Here is a 13,729-nt window from a genome sequence, read left to right as displayed (position 1 = left end):
TATCTAGTGTTTGGCTACAGAAATAAATAATCACATGGAACCATAGCTGAGGCTTGGGGTCTGAACGTTGCTCTGCGCTTCACTCTGGCCTGCGCAGAGATGGAAAGCAGCCACCCGAGCTAATTCAACAGAAACACCCTTCGTTTCTCATGGAGGCATGGGATAAAGAGGAGCCTATTTCCTCCTCCTGAGCTTCCCACTGTAAGGTCAATCATCACAAAATGCACCAGACTGGAGGGTACTGGGATCCCAGTCACAGCATTTTCCATGTTACGGGCTTGTTCTGAAGCCTCTCTGTAGCTGTGAATGGAAATCGATAATGACTTCACTGGTTTGCAATGTGGTCGCTGCCGGCCATGCGAACGGCAGCCTTTATCCTGGCAGTGAGTTTGCCTTAGATTCCCACTGGGGCCTCTTTTGAATTTTGTGTCTCGGTGCAGTTGGCTGATTTCATGTTTCCACTGTCTCAGCTCTTCTCAGCTCTCTATATCCATGGACTTTCCTGGATTTTCCCTGGAAGGAGAGTCCGACCTGCTGCTTTCCCTTCTCTTACATGCCATTTCTGTTTCAGCCAGCCACTAGATGTATGAACAACCAGTCCACATTTTTGTGTGAACGTGCTGGCAGCTTGGAGGTGAAGGTGCTGTGCTCACTGAGCTATTGCAGGGCACTGCAGCTACCACAGGCCATCCCAATGGACGCAGACACTGGCCATCGGTGTCATGCAGAGACTAGTACTTGAGCCATCGAGACTGTTTGGAAGTTGATGTCCTACATGGGTGATGTGCTGGCTGCTGAGCTGAGCACTCTCTTTCCAGTTATCACTCCAAGAAGGGATGGGCTCATCTTTGCTGTCCTGCAGAAGTCCAGCAAGGCCACATCAAGCTGAGCTCTTTGCTCGCCCCAGGGGACGTAAGATTTGGGCTTTGCTAGTGGTGTGTGCAGCATCCTTAGGAAGGGGGTGAGATTCCCCAACACATAAAGTTTTTGAGCCAAGATCAGATGCCTCATGCTCCATCACAGCCTACCAGCTGGATGCTGGTACCTCTTGCCCTGCTCTGATCTGTGCCAAGCAGGATCTGTTCAGCTTGTTAGTGATCCCCAGTTCCTCAGTCAGGCTGGGGGGTGTCCAAGGAGCCTTTGTTCAAACACACAAACCAAGAGCCACTAGTAGAAAAGCTTTTTGTCCTTAAATATCAAGGCTTCTGTGTTTATTTAGAAAGAGTGTAAGGTTCTGTTTCTGCAGCAGTTCCTGAGCGCTGTTACTGAGAGTTTCCCTCCAGGTTAACATGACGGCAGGGGTGTTTGGAGGAGCCAGGCTGATCCCAGACGTGCCCATGTGTCTCCCAGGCAAGACGCAGCTGAAAGACGCGGCGGCTGGGGGAACAGCATCCTTTTCAGACTGAAACAGCATGCGCAGCATCCTTGTGCTTCAGAGGAAAATCCAGGCCTTTCCCTGTTGTTTCCACCGCAGTTTGGGTGTCAAGGATTACAGCTGTACCCTCTGGTTACCAGCAGTCTGCCCAAACCTAAGCCCAAGCCTTGCTCGAGTCTGTCTCTGACTTCCTACCACTCCCACTTCTTCCTCCGGGGCCCATGTAGTCCCAGCCGAGTGGATGTTCACAGGCGATCTTGCCAGGCTCATGGATCAGAATAAAATATTTGGAGACTTAGGTTTTTCATGAGCATGTTCCCTGAATCTGTTCACAGGAGGAGCCAAGTCCCTGCGCAGAACAGCCTCCTCCTTGTTGCAACACGCACATGCTTGCCTTCAGATTTGCATGTCTGAATCCTTACTCACACCTCAGCAAGGCTCAGCACCATGCCTCTGCCTGGGAACAGGATGAGGGACAGGGCACCCTGCACTTTAGGGGAGCAACGTGGGAGTGTGTATCTGCATTTTGGGGTGAAGGGAGGATGTTGCGCTTCCTTTGATGGGAAAATGAATGTCAAAGCCTCTTGCAGCCCATGCACTCGGGTTCCTGCCTCGCTGTGGATTCCTGTCTTTGCGCATCGGTGCTGGAATAGCCTCCTGGCTGGAAAACAGCTCTTGACAGGAGCAGCAAAGAGAGCTGGAAGCCTCCCATGGCAGTGCCAGGAGAATCTGCAGCACTTAAAGCTTCTGTCACTCCTTTCACAGCTCGTGCCCCCGTTCGTGGGAGCTGGGGCTGTGGGAGGTCCAAAACAACACAGCTGTGGATGAGCAGCATTAGCCAGTGTCCCAGCCAGTTGTGCCAAGTGTTCGCAACAGGAATTGAACTTTCCTTTTCGGCTGAGTGCTGTGAGCCAGCTTGGAGTGCAGGAACCTCTGGTGTGGCTCTAGCACCAGCCCTTGGAGGCTCTCGAGCTGCTTTCTTGGACTGGTTAATGAGCTCTCTCCATGCCCTTGAAAGGCAACCAGTTTGCTATAGCTGCTGGCAGTGCTAGGGAAACTGAGGCACATGGTGGTAAAGGGATGGCTCTGGGCCCTGTAAGGTGCCAGGGTTACTGTATGTCTCTCTTGGCTGCCCTTAGCTGTTAGTCCCAAGTTATTTATTCAGTGTGTGACCTTTACTGCTTTCTATAAACATCACCGTGACTATAATATGTCATCAGGCTCTGGCTGTTCCCTGAACTTGTGTCAGACTGCTCCTGAGGAATCTGATTCTGTTTTTCTACCCAACATGGACATAGCCCAAAGGCCCTGGGACTTTATGAATGGAGGGATTTCACTGCCTACAAGATGCAGTGTGAGGTTCCAGGTCAATCTGTGAAGTTGAACCAGGAGGAAATGTCAGTAGGGAGCAGCCTCCGTGTGAACACCCCGGGTCCCTCCGCTGCTTTGGGGATTTTGCTTGGATTTCTCCATCCAAGAGCCCTTCCTGACATCCTTCGGCATCTTGCAGAGGAGGAGGATGTCGCTTTGACTCCTGCTCCCGTGAAGCACAGAAGGTGCATGGCCACCCGCATCCTACAGGTGTTTAACTCTTCTGCTGCTGGGTGCAGAGAAGTTCTGTGTTAAACTTACTTCACTTCCAGGTGCAGTGTTGCAAGAGCTGGAGTTTGTCTGAGAAGTGTTTGGGGTTTCTTCCTCCAGTAAGGTGGTGAAGGGAAATTTTGGGGAGGAAGGATCTCCCGCGAGCATGCAGAGAGGAGAGGGCAGGCAGATATTACCTATGGCTGTTAAATTCTCTCACTGGGGAATATCCCTCCGATGCAGTTTGCCTGTTGCAGGATCGGAGCTGTGGTGCAGACATGCAGAACAGATGTGCTGCAGAGCTCCTCACGCTGCAAGCGGCCAGGGATTAATGGACAATGGACTTGTTGGGCTGGACAAGCCCTTCCAGCCCAGTTCCTGCCAGTCCAGCCAGTGTTGCTATGCCCATAAAGCACTGCGATGGCTCAGAGAAACTGCAGACACAGGCAGGTTGCTGTAGCATGGCAAGAGGTTGGTGTGAGGCTGGCAGGTTGAGAGGGGAGTGAACAAGACGGTTGTCCACCCAAGGGCTGGCAGCAGCCAGCGCAGCACTGAGCACACCGTGGGCAGCCCTGGTTGAACAGAAGGAGATGGTCAGAATGGTCTTTCCTCCTGCTACAAGGACTAGCATTGCCCCAGCATCTCGGGTGCCCATCGGATGTGCGCCCTGTGACGGGGATGAGCCCTTTGGAAGTGAGATCCCTCCAGCACTGCGTCTCATGCCCTGCTCTTGGCCGCAGTGCGGGTTTGGGAACTCCTGCAGCCCGATACCCCGTTCCCCCAGTGGCTGTAGTTCCTGAGGGGCCATCACGAGCCTCACATGAAGGTGTCCCTCAGTCCAGCCGTGAGCAGAGAGGCTGTTGTGTGTGAGGTGGGGGTGGAGAACGAGCTTTCTGGCTTCACTGACTTTGTAAATAGAAGGAAGTAGGAGAGACTCAAAATCTCTGATTATCTTCCAAGGGGACTCCCATCCCCTCCAAGGCATGTCTCAACTTCCCAGCCAAGGCTGGAGCTGTTCCAAGGGCTGCAATGTTTCTCATCCTCATTTGAAGCACTTTCCTTTGCTCCTCTCTGGCAAAAAAACCCTCACAGGTAGTGAAGCCCTGAGCCCTGGTGCACGAGCAGCCTGCGGCCGGAGCATGCAGCTGACTTACAGGCTCCCATTTCTCTCCCTGCCGGCGGGGAGAGCCGTTCCAGGAAAGGTGCTCCAGAGGGGTGACTTTATGCAGAACCACAGGTTTGGAGTCCTGCTCCTGGGGGCTTTGCTCTCTGCTCAGGGAGCCGTGGTATCTGCAGGCTGGGTGTGTGGGTAGGACCCTCCGGCAGTGCCGCTGCCACACGACAAGCCTTTGTTGGTGACGGGGGCAGCCTTCCTCCAGCAAGGCGTGCTTGCGCAGAGCTACGTCCCAGGGCATGTTCTTAGGGTTTCCCTCCTCCCACCTACCTCTTTCTTCCAATTTTGTGGATATTTGTGGGTTTGCACTAAAGGCACTCTGTGCTGCACAGCTCGGCAGAGCCTCAGTCTGCTTTAGAGAGTGCCTGAAAGGGAAGATCTAAAAAGAATAGTGATGATTATCAAGTTCTGTTTGATTCCAGGATTCTGCCCCTGGAGCTGCACTGGGCCAGCTGGGGCAGACACACGCACCTGCCCCAGTTGCTCCTCTGACAGCTGGGTGTGGGCTCTGCACTGCAGCGGGCCAGAGGGATGGAGGGCTTTAGCTAATGAGCTAATCATCATTCCCTCTGGCAGGACATCTCTGCCCACCTGCCAGGACCGAGGGAGGATTAACCTCTCCTGCAAAGGCTCCCGCTCCCGCAGCCCAACACAAACAGGATGGCCGGTGGCCCTGCAGCCAGGAACACTGAGTCACCAGCAGCTCCCTCCTGCTGACACCAAGCCCTGTCCCTTTCCCATGGTGGCTAGGCAAGGTCTTGAGGAGCCACAGGGACAAAGAGTGGGCTACGGGGCTGGTGGGTGGCAGGAGGAGAAGCTGCTGAGGGCAATCAGGGAGTTCACAGGCAACAGAGAAAAGACCAGTACCGAAAAACAATTTTTGCCATATTTGTAAAGCAAGCAAGTCTGAAAGCAGTGCAGAATCCAACCTTGTCAAGGTTGTTAGAGGAAATGGCAAAAGATGGTTTGCACAACTCTTGGAAACTGTCCAGCCATATAAATGAAAAGGGAAGCAGGAAAGAAGAAGTGGGGCTGGTATGTGCTGAGGATGGGACAGAGACAAAAGATATTCTATGTATAGTCCTGAAAGAAACAAAATGGAAACTGTGCCTGGGTTTTTGGTAGCGATGGGATGCTGGCCAAGGGGAGAGAGGCAGGATGACGGGTGGCAGTGTATGGGAATGGGAAATGCCGCAACCAACATGGAAGCAGTGGTCGAGGATCTTTGAGCATGCAAACAGGTAGGACCAGCTAGCTTCTCCGCCAGAAATGAGAATGGGCTGGCACAAAGCTGAAGTCATGGAAGAAAGATTTGTAATAAATCTGTCAAACCACAGGGGTTGGATGGTTTGGCTAGAGAACAGCAAATAGAGGTCTATTTATTAGGGCAGGGAGAATGTGTTCTTGGCACGTAAGTCTATTAGTATGAATTTATTAGTATGCAAAGCCTTAGAATAAACATTAAAAATAGAGAATAATTAAGAACATGGAAAATTTATAGGATGAGGTACAGATTTTCTGAAAGTAAACGATGCCACAGTAGATTAAAAACCTGATCTTCTTGACAAAGGAGACAGGATATATCTAAGTTGTCTGGTCTTCAGTAAAGGAGAAGTATTAAATCGGTTGGAAGAGGAAGGTGCTGGGCTGCAAGAACCGTGCTAGATGGGTTTCTCAAAAATCAGCCTTGGAAATTATGTTGTTTCACATTTGTAATGGCCTTGGCACAAAACGTAGAAATTGCTAATGAAATTTGGTAATTACCTGTAATTGGGAATCATCATCAAAACAAAGGAGTTGGGGGAAATTACGCACAAAGAACTGGATGCCCTTCAGAATAGGAAAACAAGGAATGAGATGAAATGACAGAGTCAGGGAGTCATGCATGAAGGGATGTGCAGCTTGGGTTTCGGCTCTGGTGCAGAGCCGACGATCACCTGAATCACGACAGACTCCAACAATGCGAAAGGCACGAGTCAGCGTTGAGTCAGTGGAAGAGGGCAGAGGAAAAGAGGAGGGGAAGAAGCACTACTGCCCGTTTCTGCGTGATGCATATCGGATTTGGAGCCCATTGTGTATGATGTTGTAGAAACCGAGTACGTGGCACAGAGATCCTGCTTTTGGTTGTGTGATGCCGTGATGGGGCCATCTGCGGCCCCCGATATCCTGAGTGTGTTTGTTCTTGAAGCCTGGGAGGGCTTCACTCTTCCATGCCCTGCTCTCCTTTCCGTCTTGCAGGATGTGATTTCAGGGGGTGACCTGACTGCGTTTAGGTCATCACTGCTGCCAAAGAAGGTGCTGCTCCATCCACTCCTCCTTGCTGTAGTCTGCTGAGCTCAAGCAGTCACTGAGGCTCCTCTGAGCAGCCAGGAAGCCAGTTCAGTGCACGGCATTGGCACAAAACAAACCTGGCCAAAAAAAAATAGGGGAGTATTTCCATGTTTGCAAGGTGAATGGCTCCTGTGTGATTTGAGGTTGTGCCAGGACCAGTCCTAGGGTGTAAGCAGGTGCTAAGAAGGGTTTGGGGAAGGGGGGCTCCTGAGTTGTCCCCTCTTGGCAATGGCGAGCTTTGATGCTGGCTCTGTTGTGCCATGAAACTGTCCCCTGAGCAGCAGCACCTAGTGAGTGGCCAAGGCTGGTTCCTGGACTGGGGTGATCTTTGTTCTGAATTTACCCTGTTCAGGTTACCCCCTGTTTGATGATGTGTCCAGTTCTGGTCCCCAACAGATGAAATCACATGGGAGCTGCAGGGAAATCTGTAGGCAAATCAGGGGAGTGATGATGCTGTTGTACAAGAGGAGAGCTAAAAGAGGCTGGAGTGGTGGGCTAAGGAAAGGGGTTGGCTGCGAGGGGCGATGTGCACATAAGGGGGGAGGAGAGTTGTGGAGCTAAGACAACAGTGCTCAGGAACAAAGGTGCAAAGTGCCATGAGTGAAGCCAGGCTGGAATTCAGGAGGAGGCTCCACATTCCTCAGAAAGTAGGTTTCCACACCTTCTCCCTGTGTAAAAAAGCCCTAACTCAATTCCTGCAGGAACAAAACCCAGCCTCGGTAATGCAGCAAGTGCCTTCCCATCCTCGCGTTGGGGACCACTGGTGTGTGTGATCTCCTGTAATCAAGGTCTGACTGTGCAGAAGACAGGTTTGCAGGTTTTCTTTTGCCTTTGCCAATTAAAATGAAAAATTATGCTTCTACTCCCATGGTCGCACCCCTCGATGTGTCCGTGCTTGTGTTCAATACATGCGTGTGAGCACCAGGGTTTTGTTCCTTGTGTCCTGCTATACAATTATATATCCTAGCTACGCGGCACTGCAGATAGTGAGTAGTACTTCAGCCTTAAAAAAAAATCCCTCCTGGCTGTTATTTCTGCAATTTGCTAAATCTATTTGCACCGTTTGCTGTTTGCACCATTTGCCAGAGCCCCTAGCAGATATTGGCACTGGCAGAGTGTGACAGAAAAAAATGACAGTTTGAGCACGTCCTTTTCTTTTTTCTAATAATCCCATGATACGGTATTTTGTGTTGCAACACAAAGGATCACCTGAGGCGGTAGAATGGTGAGAAAATAAGCCTATTAAAATATTTGAGCTTACTTAACTCTCCAACAACATCAGAGGATAACTGGTAAGTTTTTAGCCAAGTCTGTGAGTCATCTTGTCCTTCACAATTGTCACATTTTGGCTCATCTGTTGGGTCTAATTGCCAGGGGATAACTGCTCGCAGCAAAACAGGAGCCATCATGCTCGAAGCAGCAAAGAACCTGCAGTTAGGGTCCTGGGCAGTGTTAGCAGGTCACTAACCCAGCACCTGAGATTACATAAAACCTAGACCCTTTGAATAGCTGAGATGGGAACCCATCAGGAAATGAAGCTGGTAATTCTTCTGTCTATGAGAAGCTTTTGAAAAAAAAATATTCTATTATTATTTTATGTAAATCAAATGAGCTATCAGCACGATTTGGATCATCTCCTATCTCAGGTACTGGCATAAAGCCTCCAGCTTTCCCTTGTAAAACGCTGGGAAAGTGGCCCATTCATTGCCTGCCACTGTCAAGTGTTTTTTCAATCTGCTCCTGATTAAGCAGTGTGGTATCAAGGGGATAATTGCTCCTTGGAATTGATCCCAGAAGAAAATCATTCAGTTCTTTCTTATCAGGTCCTTTCTTGCGGGGCGAGATACCCACAAGACTTATCTTCCCTCTTCAGTGCTGGCCTCTAATTACTATTTAAACAGCTCATTAGAAAACCTTCATTAAAGTGTAATAGTTGAAGCTGGAAATAAATGGAGGCTGATGCTGCGGTAATGCGCTGCCCTCCCACGTGCAGGCTGGGGCACCCACCGCTGCCCCGTGGGGTGTCGGAGCAGGAGCTCCCGCTCAGCTGCCCCACGGCTGCACCGGTGGGAGCGTCTGGCGGGGAAGCAGGGCTGTGGTGCTCCACGGCACACACCAAACCCAGCTATGTCACTTGTCCTGGTGCCAACCTGCCTCTTCTGGTTGCATCACGACGTGGCTCCATCCCGTGCTGGAAGCCTCCCAGGAGCTGAGCTCCACGCTCAGCCCATTTCCGTGCCTAGCGCAGGATTTCAGCAGCTGGGAGGCATTGCAAAGCGATGATTACAGCCTAGAGAAAATTAGAGACCATAGCAATCCCATTTTAAAGGAAAAAAAAAATAACATACATACATGGGAAATGTTTTTATATGAATTTATTTGCTGGTTAAATGTTCACAAGTGTGGGCCTGAAGTCTTCTCTGTGTCTCCAGAGCACGGTCAGCATTAGCACTGATTTGCCCCCTAAACGTGCTGCAGCCCTGGCCAGGCTAGGTCTTATTTCTGTGGCTGTAAAATATGTTGGGGAAGGAATGGACACACAGGCTCCGTACTTCCCTGTGTCCTGGCTCCCTGACAGTTTCAGCCCCAGAGGAGTCACTTTTTGGCATTAATCTTTCACTGGGTTTTTCAGCAGCAAAACCGCAAATGTTTAATAAAAATCGTTGCAAAAAGCGTGCCAGGCAGCGCCCGGCAAAGTGTGCATGTGTGCCCTTTGGGCTGGCGTGAGTGCTTTGCAGAAGTGGGCCCTGTAAATATTTTCTTGACATTTAGGAAGTTTAGAGAAGTGTTTATTATTTCTCTGCCAACTCGACAACCCCAGCACGGAGAAGGGAGGAGACGTGTGTTGCTCCCTTCCCTTCTCCTGTAAGTTCCTTACAGCAAAGTGCCGCTGTAGGGTTTGTGGAGGGGTTTGAGCCGGTTTGATTTAGGAAAGCAAGAAGCTACAGCTGGTGTGGGGTCGGGGTGTTCCCCCCTTCCTTCTGCTATTGCCATTTGGAGTGACAAGATAACGTTACCCATAACTTGTTCAGCCCCTGCATTGGCTGCAGAGCTGCTCATAGAGCTGCAGGCGCAGGTGTCCTGCCCCAGGGAGCCGGCATGGCTCAGGTGACGCTTTCGGGCACCCCTGACTGCCGGGGCTGACCTCCAGGCAGGCATCTAAAAGTGGATAAAACCAGGTCCTGTCTGAGGATGGAGTCAAAGCCCGAAGCAGAGCCAAGGATGTTAGCAGTCACAGGCACCAGCAGCGTTACAAGCTTGTGAGTCCTTGCATCTTGGAAGAGTCCCTCTGCGCTCAGAAACACACTTGTTTTGCTTCCACTTCAGGAATCTTGTGGACTTAACTGAAAACTCCAAAATATATAATTCTTCCAGCCAGGTCAGTGTGACTGCTGACCTGCCATCCCTTCGAGCCCCGTGCTGTACGGTCCGTAGGCAGCTGCGGCCAGGATGGAGCGGAGGGGATGCAGAGCTGTCTGAATCGTGTGGTTCAAAGATGTACCTATATCCATCCCAAAAGTCTCGTTCGGGAAGTGCGGGATGATTTGTGTGGGTGGGGTCAGCCTGTCAGTCTGCCCTGTGGCACATGTTGGCATCTCTGTGGTAAGGAGCAGTGGAGTTTGGGGCTATGCCTGCGGGCAGACCGTAGTGACCAGCGGGTCCGAGTACCTCCATTGTGGACGCAACAAGGAGTCGAGGGAAGGTTGAGACAGCTCTGCAAGTATCAATTTAAATGCTTTTAGCAGCCTGGTGAGGAATTTGCCCGTTGAGCAGTTTCTGGTCCAGCTTAAATGGAGTGAGTCTGTGCTGGGAGTCCTTTGAGGCTGTAAGTGAAAAACTGGATGTGAGCTGATACTGAAGTGTTGTCAGCATCGCTTATCACTTGCCTTGCTTCACAGGAAGCTCATTTGGGAATCACTCTGTCTCTGCTTTGGATACACACATCCTGGCTCGCCGTTAGCTCCCATTTCTGTAGTAAAGCTGCCCATCTCTCAGTGCAAGGCTGGTGGGGATGCTGGCCATACCTATAACAGGCTCCACTCAGACTTAATGAGCTCAGAGCTCATTAAGTGTCAGCTTAGGTGGGTATCCCTGCCTGCAGTCACGCTCCTAACCACAGCGTAGATAAGTCCGTGGCGTCTTTCAGGTCCATCTGTTTTAGGCACAATCCAGCAAGTGTGTTAATGATGGAAACTCTTGTGGGGCAGGCAGTTATGTTAAACTCAATTTTGTATATTTTGATTCTCAATATTTTATTTCTATTTTAACTGGAAGAATGGCCTGTGCTGGGCTGTCACAAGCTGCTGGGCTGATGGAGAGGAGTCCTCTCCATAAAAGTGGGGTGTAAAGCATCTCATCCAGGCATCTGTTAGCTTTTTCTCTTTCCCCGCTTCTACCCACTAGTTTTTCGTACCCGTTCCTTGTGGTTTCTTTTTCTCTTAGTCTTTGTTTCAGCACCTCCTAACAGACTCCAGCATCATCTGTCCTGTGGGTTTCTGTGTTTGACTGGCAGGTTTGGTATCTGAGTAGATCGATAGCCATGGTGATGCACTAGGTGCGCACAGGCGCAGAAGCTAGAAATGACATTAAATAATTAATGAATGGAATGAAGACATTCTGTTTCATGAAGACCCAGCACTGGAACAACTCCTTCCTGCTACAGCAGAGGGAGGAGGAGGATCCTGGTGGACCCTGGGCGGTGGGAACGTGGTTATTCACAGGGTGTGCAGCCAAAAAGCTGAGTGCGACTGGTCCGAATTACCTGGTGGTGTGAGCTCCTGTAGCTGCTGCTCAGGAAGCTGAGTTGAAAAATATCCCCTGCGTGACATGTGCCTGCCTGAATAGTTTTCGAGGGAAGGACCTTTCCATCCCGCGCTGGTCCCTGGGACCTGCTGGGCTGAGCTAATTCCAGTGCCTGGAGCCTTTTGGAGGAGGCATGAGGCAGCTGTGTGGGAAGGAACAGGTAACTGAGACTTCCTAAAACGGCACGGGCTGCTGGGCAGCTGGAAATCACTCCAGTGTTTTCAAAGGTGCACGCTAGACGCAGCCATTCGTGGTTAAAACTAGGTTGGCTGAGAGTGATGATTCAGCAGAAAAATAGCTGGGTTTTTCATTAGATGCTGTCTTTTTCTGGATTTTAATGGAAGCTCATCTGACTGAGCAGGCATTTTTATGTACTAGTCATTTTCCTGACACGCAAACAGGAACATTTTCTACCTTCTCCTGTGCTGAAATGTGGCCCCCGCGGACATCTTCCAAGAGCGCATCCCCGGGGACCCCAGTCTGGGGAACTGCTTTGTCTCTGGGCTTGTCAGACAAAGAACCTCAGTGCCATTATCAAGCTTAAGGTTAGGGAAATGGCATGCTGTCTCCAGGGAAAGCAGGAGTTCGATGAAGTGGCGATATCACACTCCGGTGTCCAGGAAGCCCAGCCAAAAGCAGCCATGCAGCACGGCGGGGCGAGCCCCGTCCCAGCCGGTGGCCATCCGCGCCCGTGGGGTGACAGCCCCTCCAGCAGCAGGGGTGTCCCAGAGCCGCCTGTGTCAGAGGCAGGGCAGCTGCTGGGCGAGAGGCCACGGCGCTGATCCGAACGCTTCCTCTCCAGCGTGGTTTTTACATGAAGCAGACTTCTCACCGGACACCGGCCCTCGCAGCCCTGGCCTGTGAAACGGTCTGTTTGGTCAAGGATGCCCTCTGCTCCCAAACAACGTAAGCAAACAACAGAATGCCTTCCAATGTTTTTAACCAAAAATGTTTTAATCAGAAATATTTTTTAAAATCAAATCGTTTTTAGCAGAAAGAGTAATTTCCCCCTTGTCAAAGTATCAAACCGTAATATCTCCGTTATTAAGCAATATATTGCTGTAGAACCAAGATAAGACTGCAGCAAGTGTCCTGAGCACCTCTGTTGCTGTATTTGCTTGGAAATTCCTTGTCAGGTACATTTCTTGGCGCGGCTTTTCCCATATACATGTAAATACGTATATTCTCTTATATATAATATGTGTATAATATATGCATATAAATGTATATATTCTGTATATATTATGTCCTCTATTAACAAAGTGAATCTAATTGCATGCCCGCAGCGTCGTGAGGCAGCAGCAGGAGCTCAGCCCCATGGCTCTTTCTCTCCCATTGAACTTTTCTCTGTTATTCTTGGGGAAGCTGAGCAGGGGTCAAGCCCAGGCAGGGAAATGAGGTCTAGGGCTATGGAAAACTCGGACCCCGGAGCCACCTCCTATTATATAGATATAAATGGAATGGAAAATTATTTCGAATAGAAGTGCACTGCCCTCTGAGAAATGTTCTCACAGAACCGCCTCTGAGAGCGCCTGAACTCTTTATCAGAGCAGAGCGCTTTGCAGCGGGAGGACCTCGGGGCAGCGGTGACAGCGAACGCAGCGTGCCAGAGCCAGGGACATGCCAGCGCGGCTGCTGCTGAGAGCACGGGACTGAGCGCCGCAGCCAAGCGGTGCGTGATGCTTTCCAGGCACAGCACAGGAGGGCAATTCCCTGCTGCTTCCCTCTCCCTTTGTGCCGACGATGAATCTGTATCCATGAACCAGCCAGATGTGCGTCCCCAGGAAAGAAACGGGACTCGGCTCCGGCTTTCTCCATTTCCACAGGGCTGTGTGGAGCAGTGCAAGGGCAGCTTGGTGTGAGAGTGCCTCCCCCACATCCCCCATCTGCATCCAAATTGGTCTGAATTTTTAACAACATCTTAATCAGGAGCACGGTGCTGAGCTCACACAGCAAGACACAAACAGGGGCGTGCACCAGCCATCCCCTGTGTGTTCCCAGTGCAACACCAGTCCATTTGCTTCTCTCTGAGGGTGAAGTTTTCATCCTCACAGATGAAAATAGACACAGAGGAGCCTTCCTCTCCCAGGGCACTTGTCTGCAGCCATGCAAAGACACCTGCAGGCAGTGAGACAAAGAGGTGCAGCATGAACAGTGGATATCCAACGGGGTACAAGAAACAGGGGAAGGAGCAAAGCAAATGTGACACGGCAGTGCCCGAGCACTGGCCTTGCCTTCTCCCTTGTCAGTTGTCACTGCCAGCCCTGTCACCTCCCTGTTAGCAACAAGGCTTTGCAAGAGAATGAAGTGCCGGGGAGTGGAAAGCTGATGGAAGGACGGGGAGAAGGGTGCAAGGAGATGGGAGAGAGGGGCTGTGCCCACGGCAAGGTGTGACAGCTCTCCTGGAAGCAGGGCTGAGCCTCCCACGGACGGGGTTTGCAAGCCGAGTGCAGGCCAGAAACAAA

At 50.9% G+C, this 13,729-nt stretch overlaps 1 protein-coding gene across 13 annotated transcripts in view; it reads left to right on the top strand.

The window, feature by feature from the left end:
- The window catches only part of EXD3 (exonuclease 3'-5' domain containing 3), a 291,634-nt gene that overhangs the window by 209,598 nt on the left and 68,307 nt on the right, over positions 1–13,729 (top strand). The window contains exon 20 of one of the 13 annotated variants that reach the window (XM_080400993.1): positions 1,284–4,574. The exons of the other annotated variants lie outside the window; for them this stretch is intronic. Coding sequence (XP_080257119.1) covers positions 1,284–1,406 — 123 coding nt within the window. The 3' untranslated portion in view covers positions 1,407–4,574. Of the gene's footprint in view, positions 1–1,283; positions 4,575–13,729 lie in introns of those variants that run through there. 13 annotated transcript variants of the gene reach the window in all.

The sequence above is a fragment of the Falco punctatus genome, assembly GCF_963210335.1.
Source record: "Falco punctatus genome assembly, chromosome: 9".
In the NCBI taxonomy this organism is placed as follows: Eukaryota; Metazoa; Chordata; class Aves; order Falconiformes; family Falconidae; genus Falco; species Falco punctatus.
Note: the sequence above shows the minus strand (reverse complement) of the source record. Positions and strands in the feature narration are given on the sequence as shown.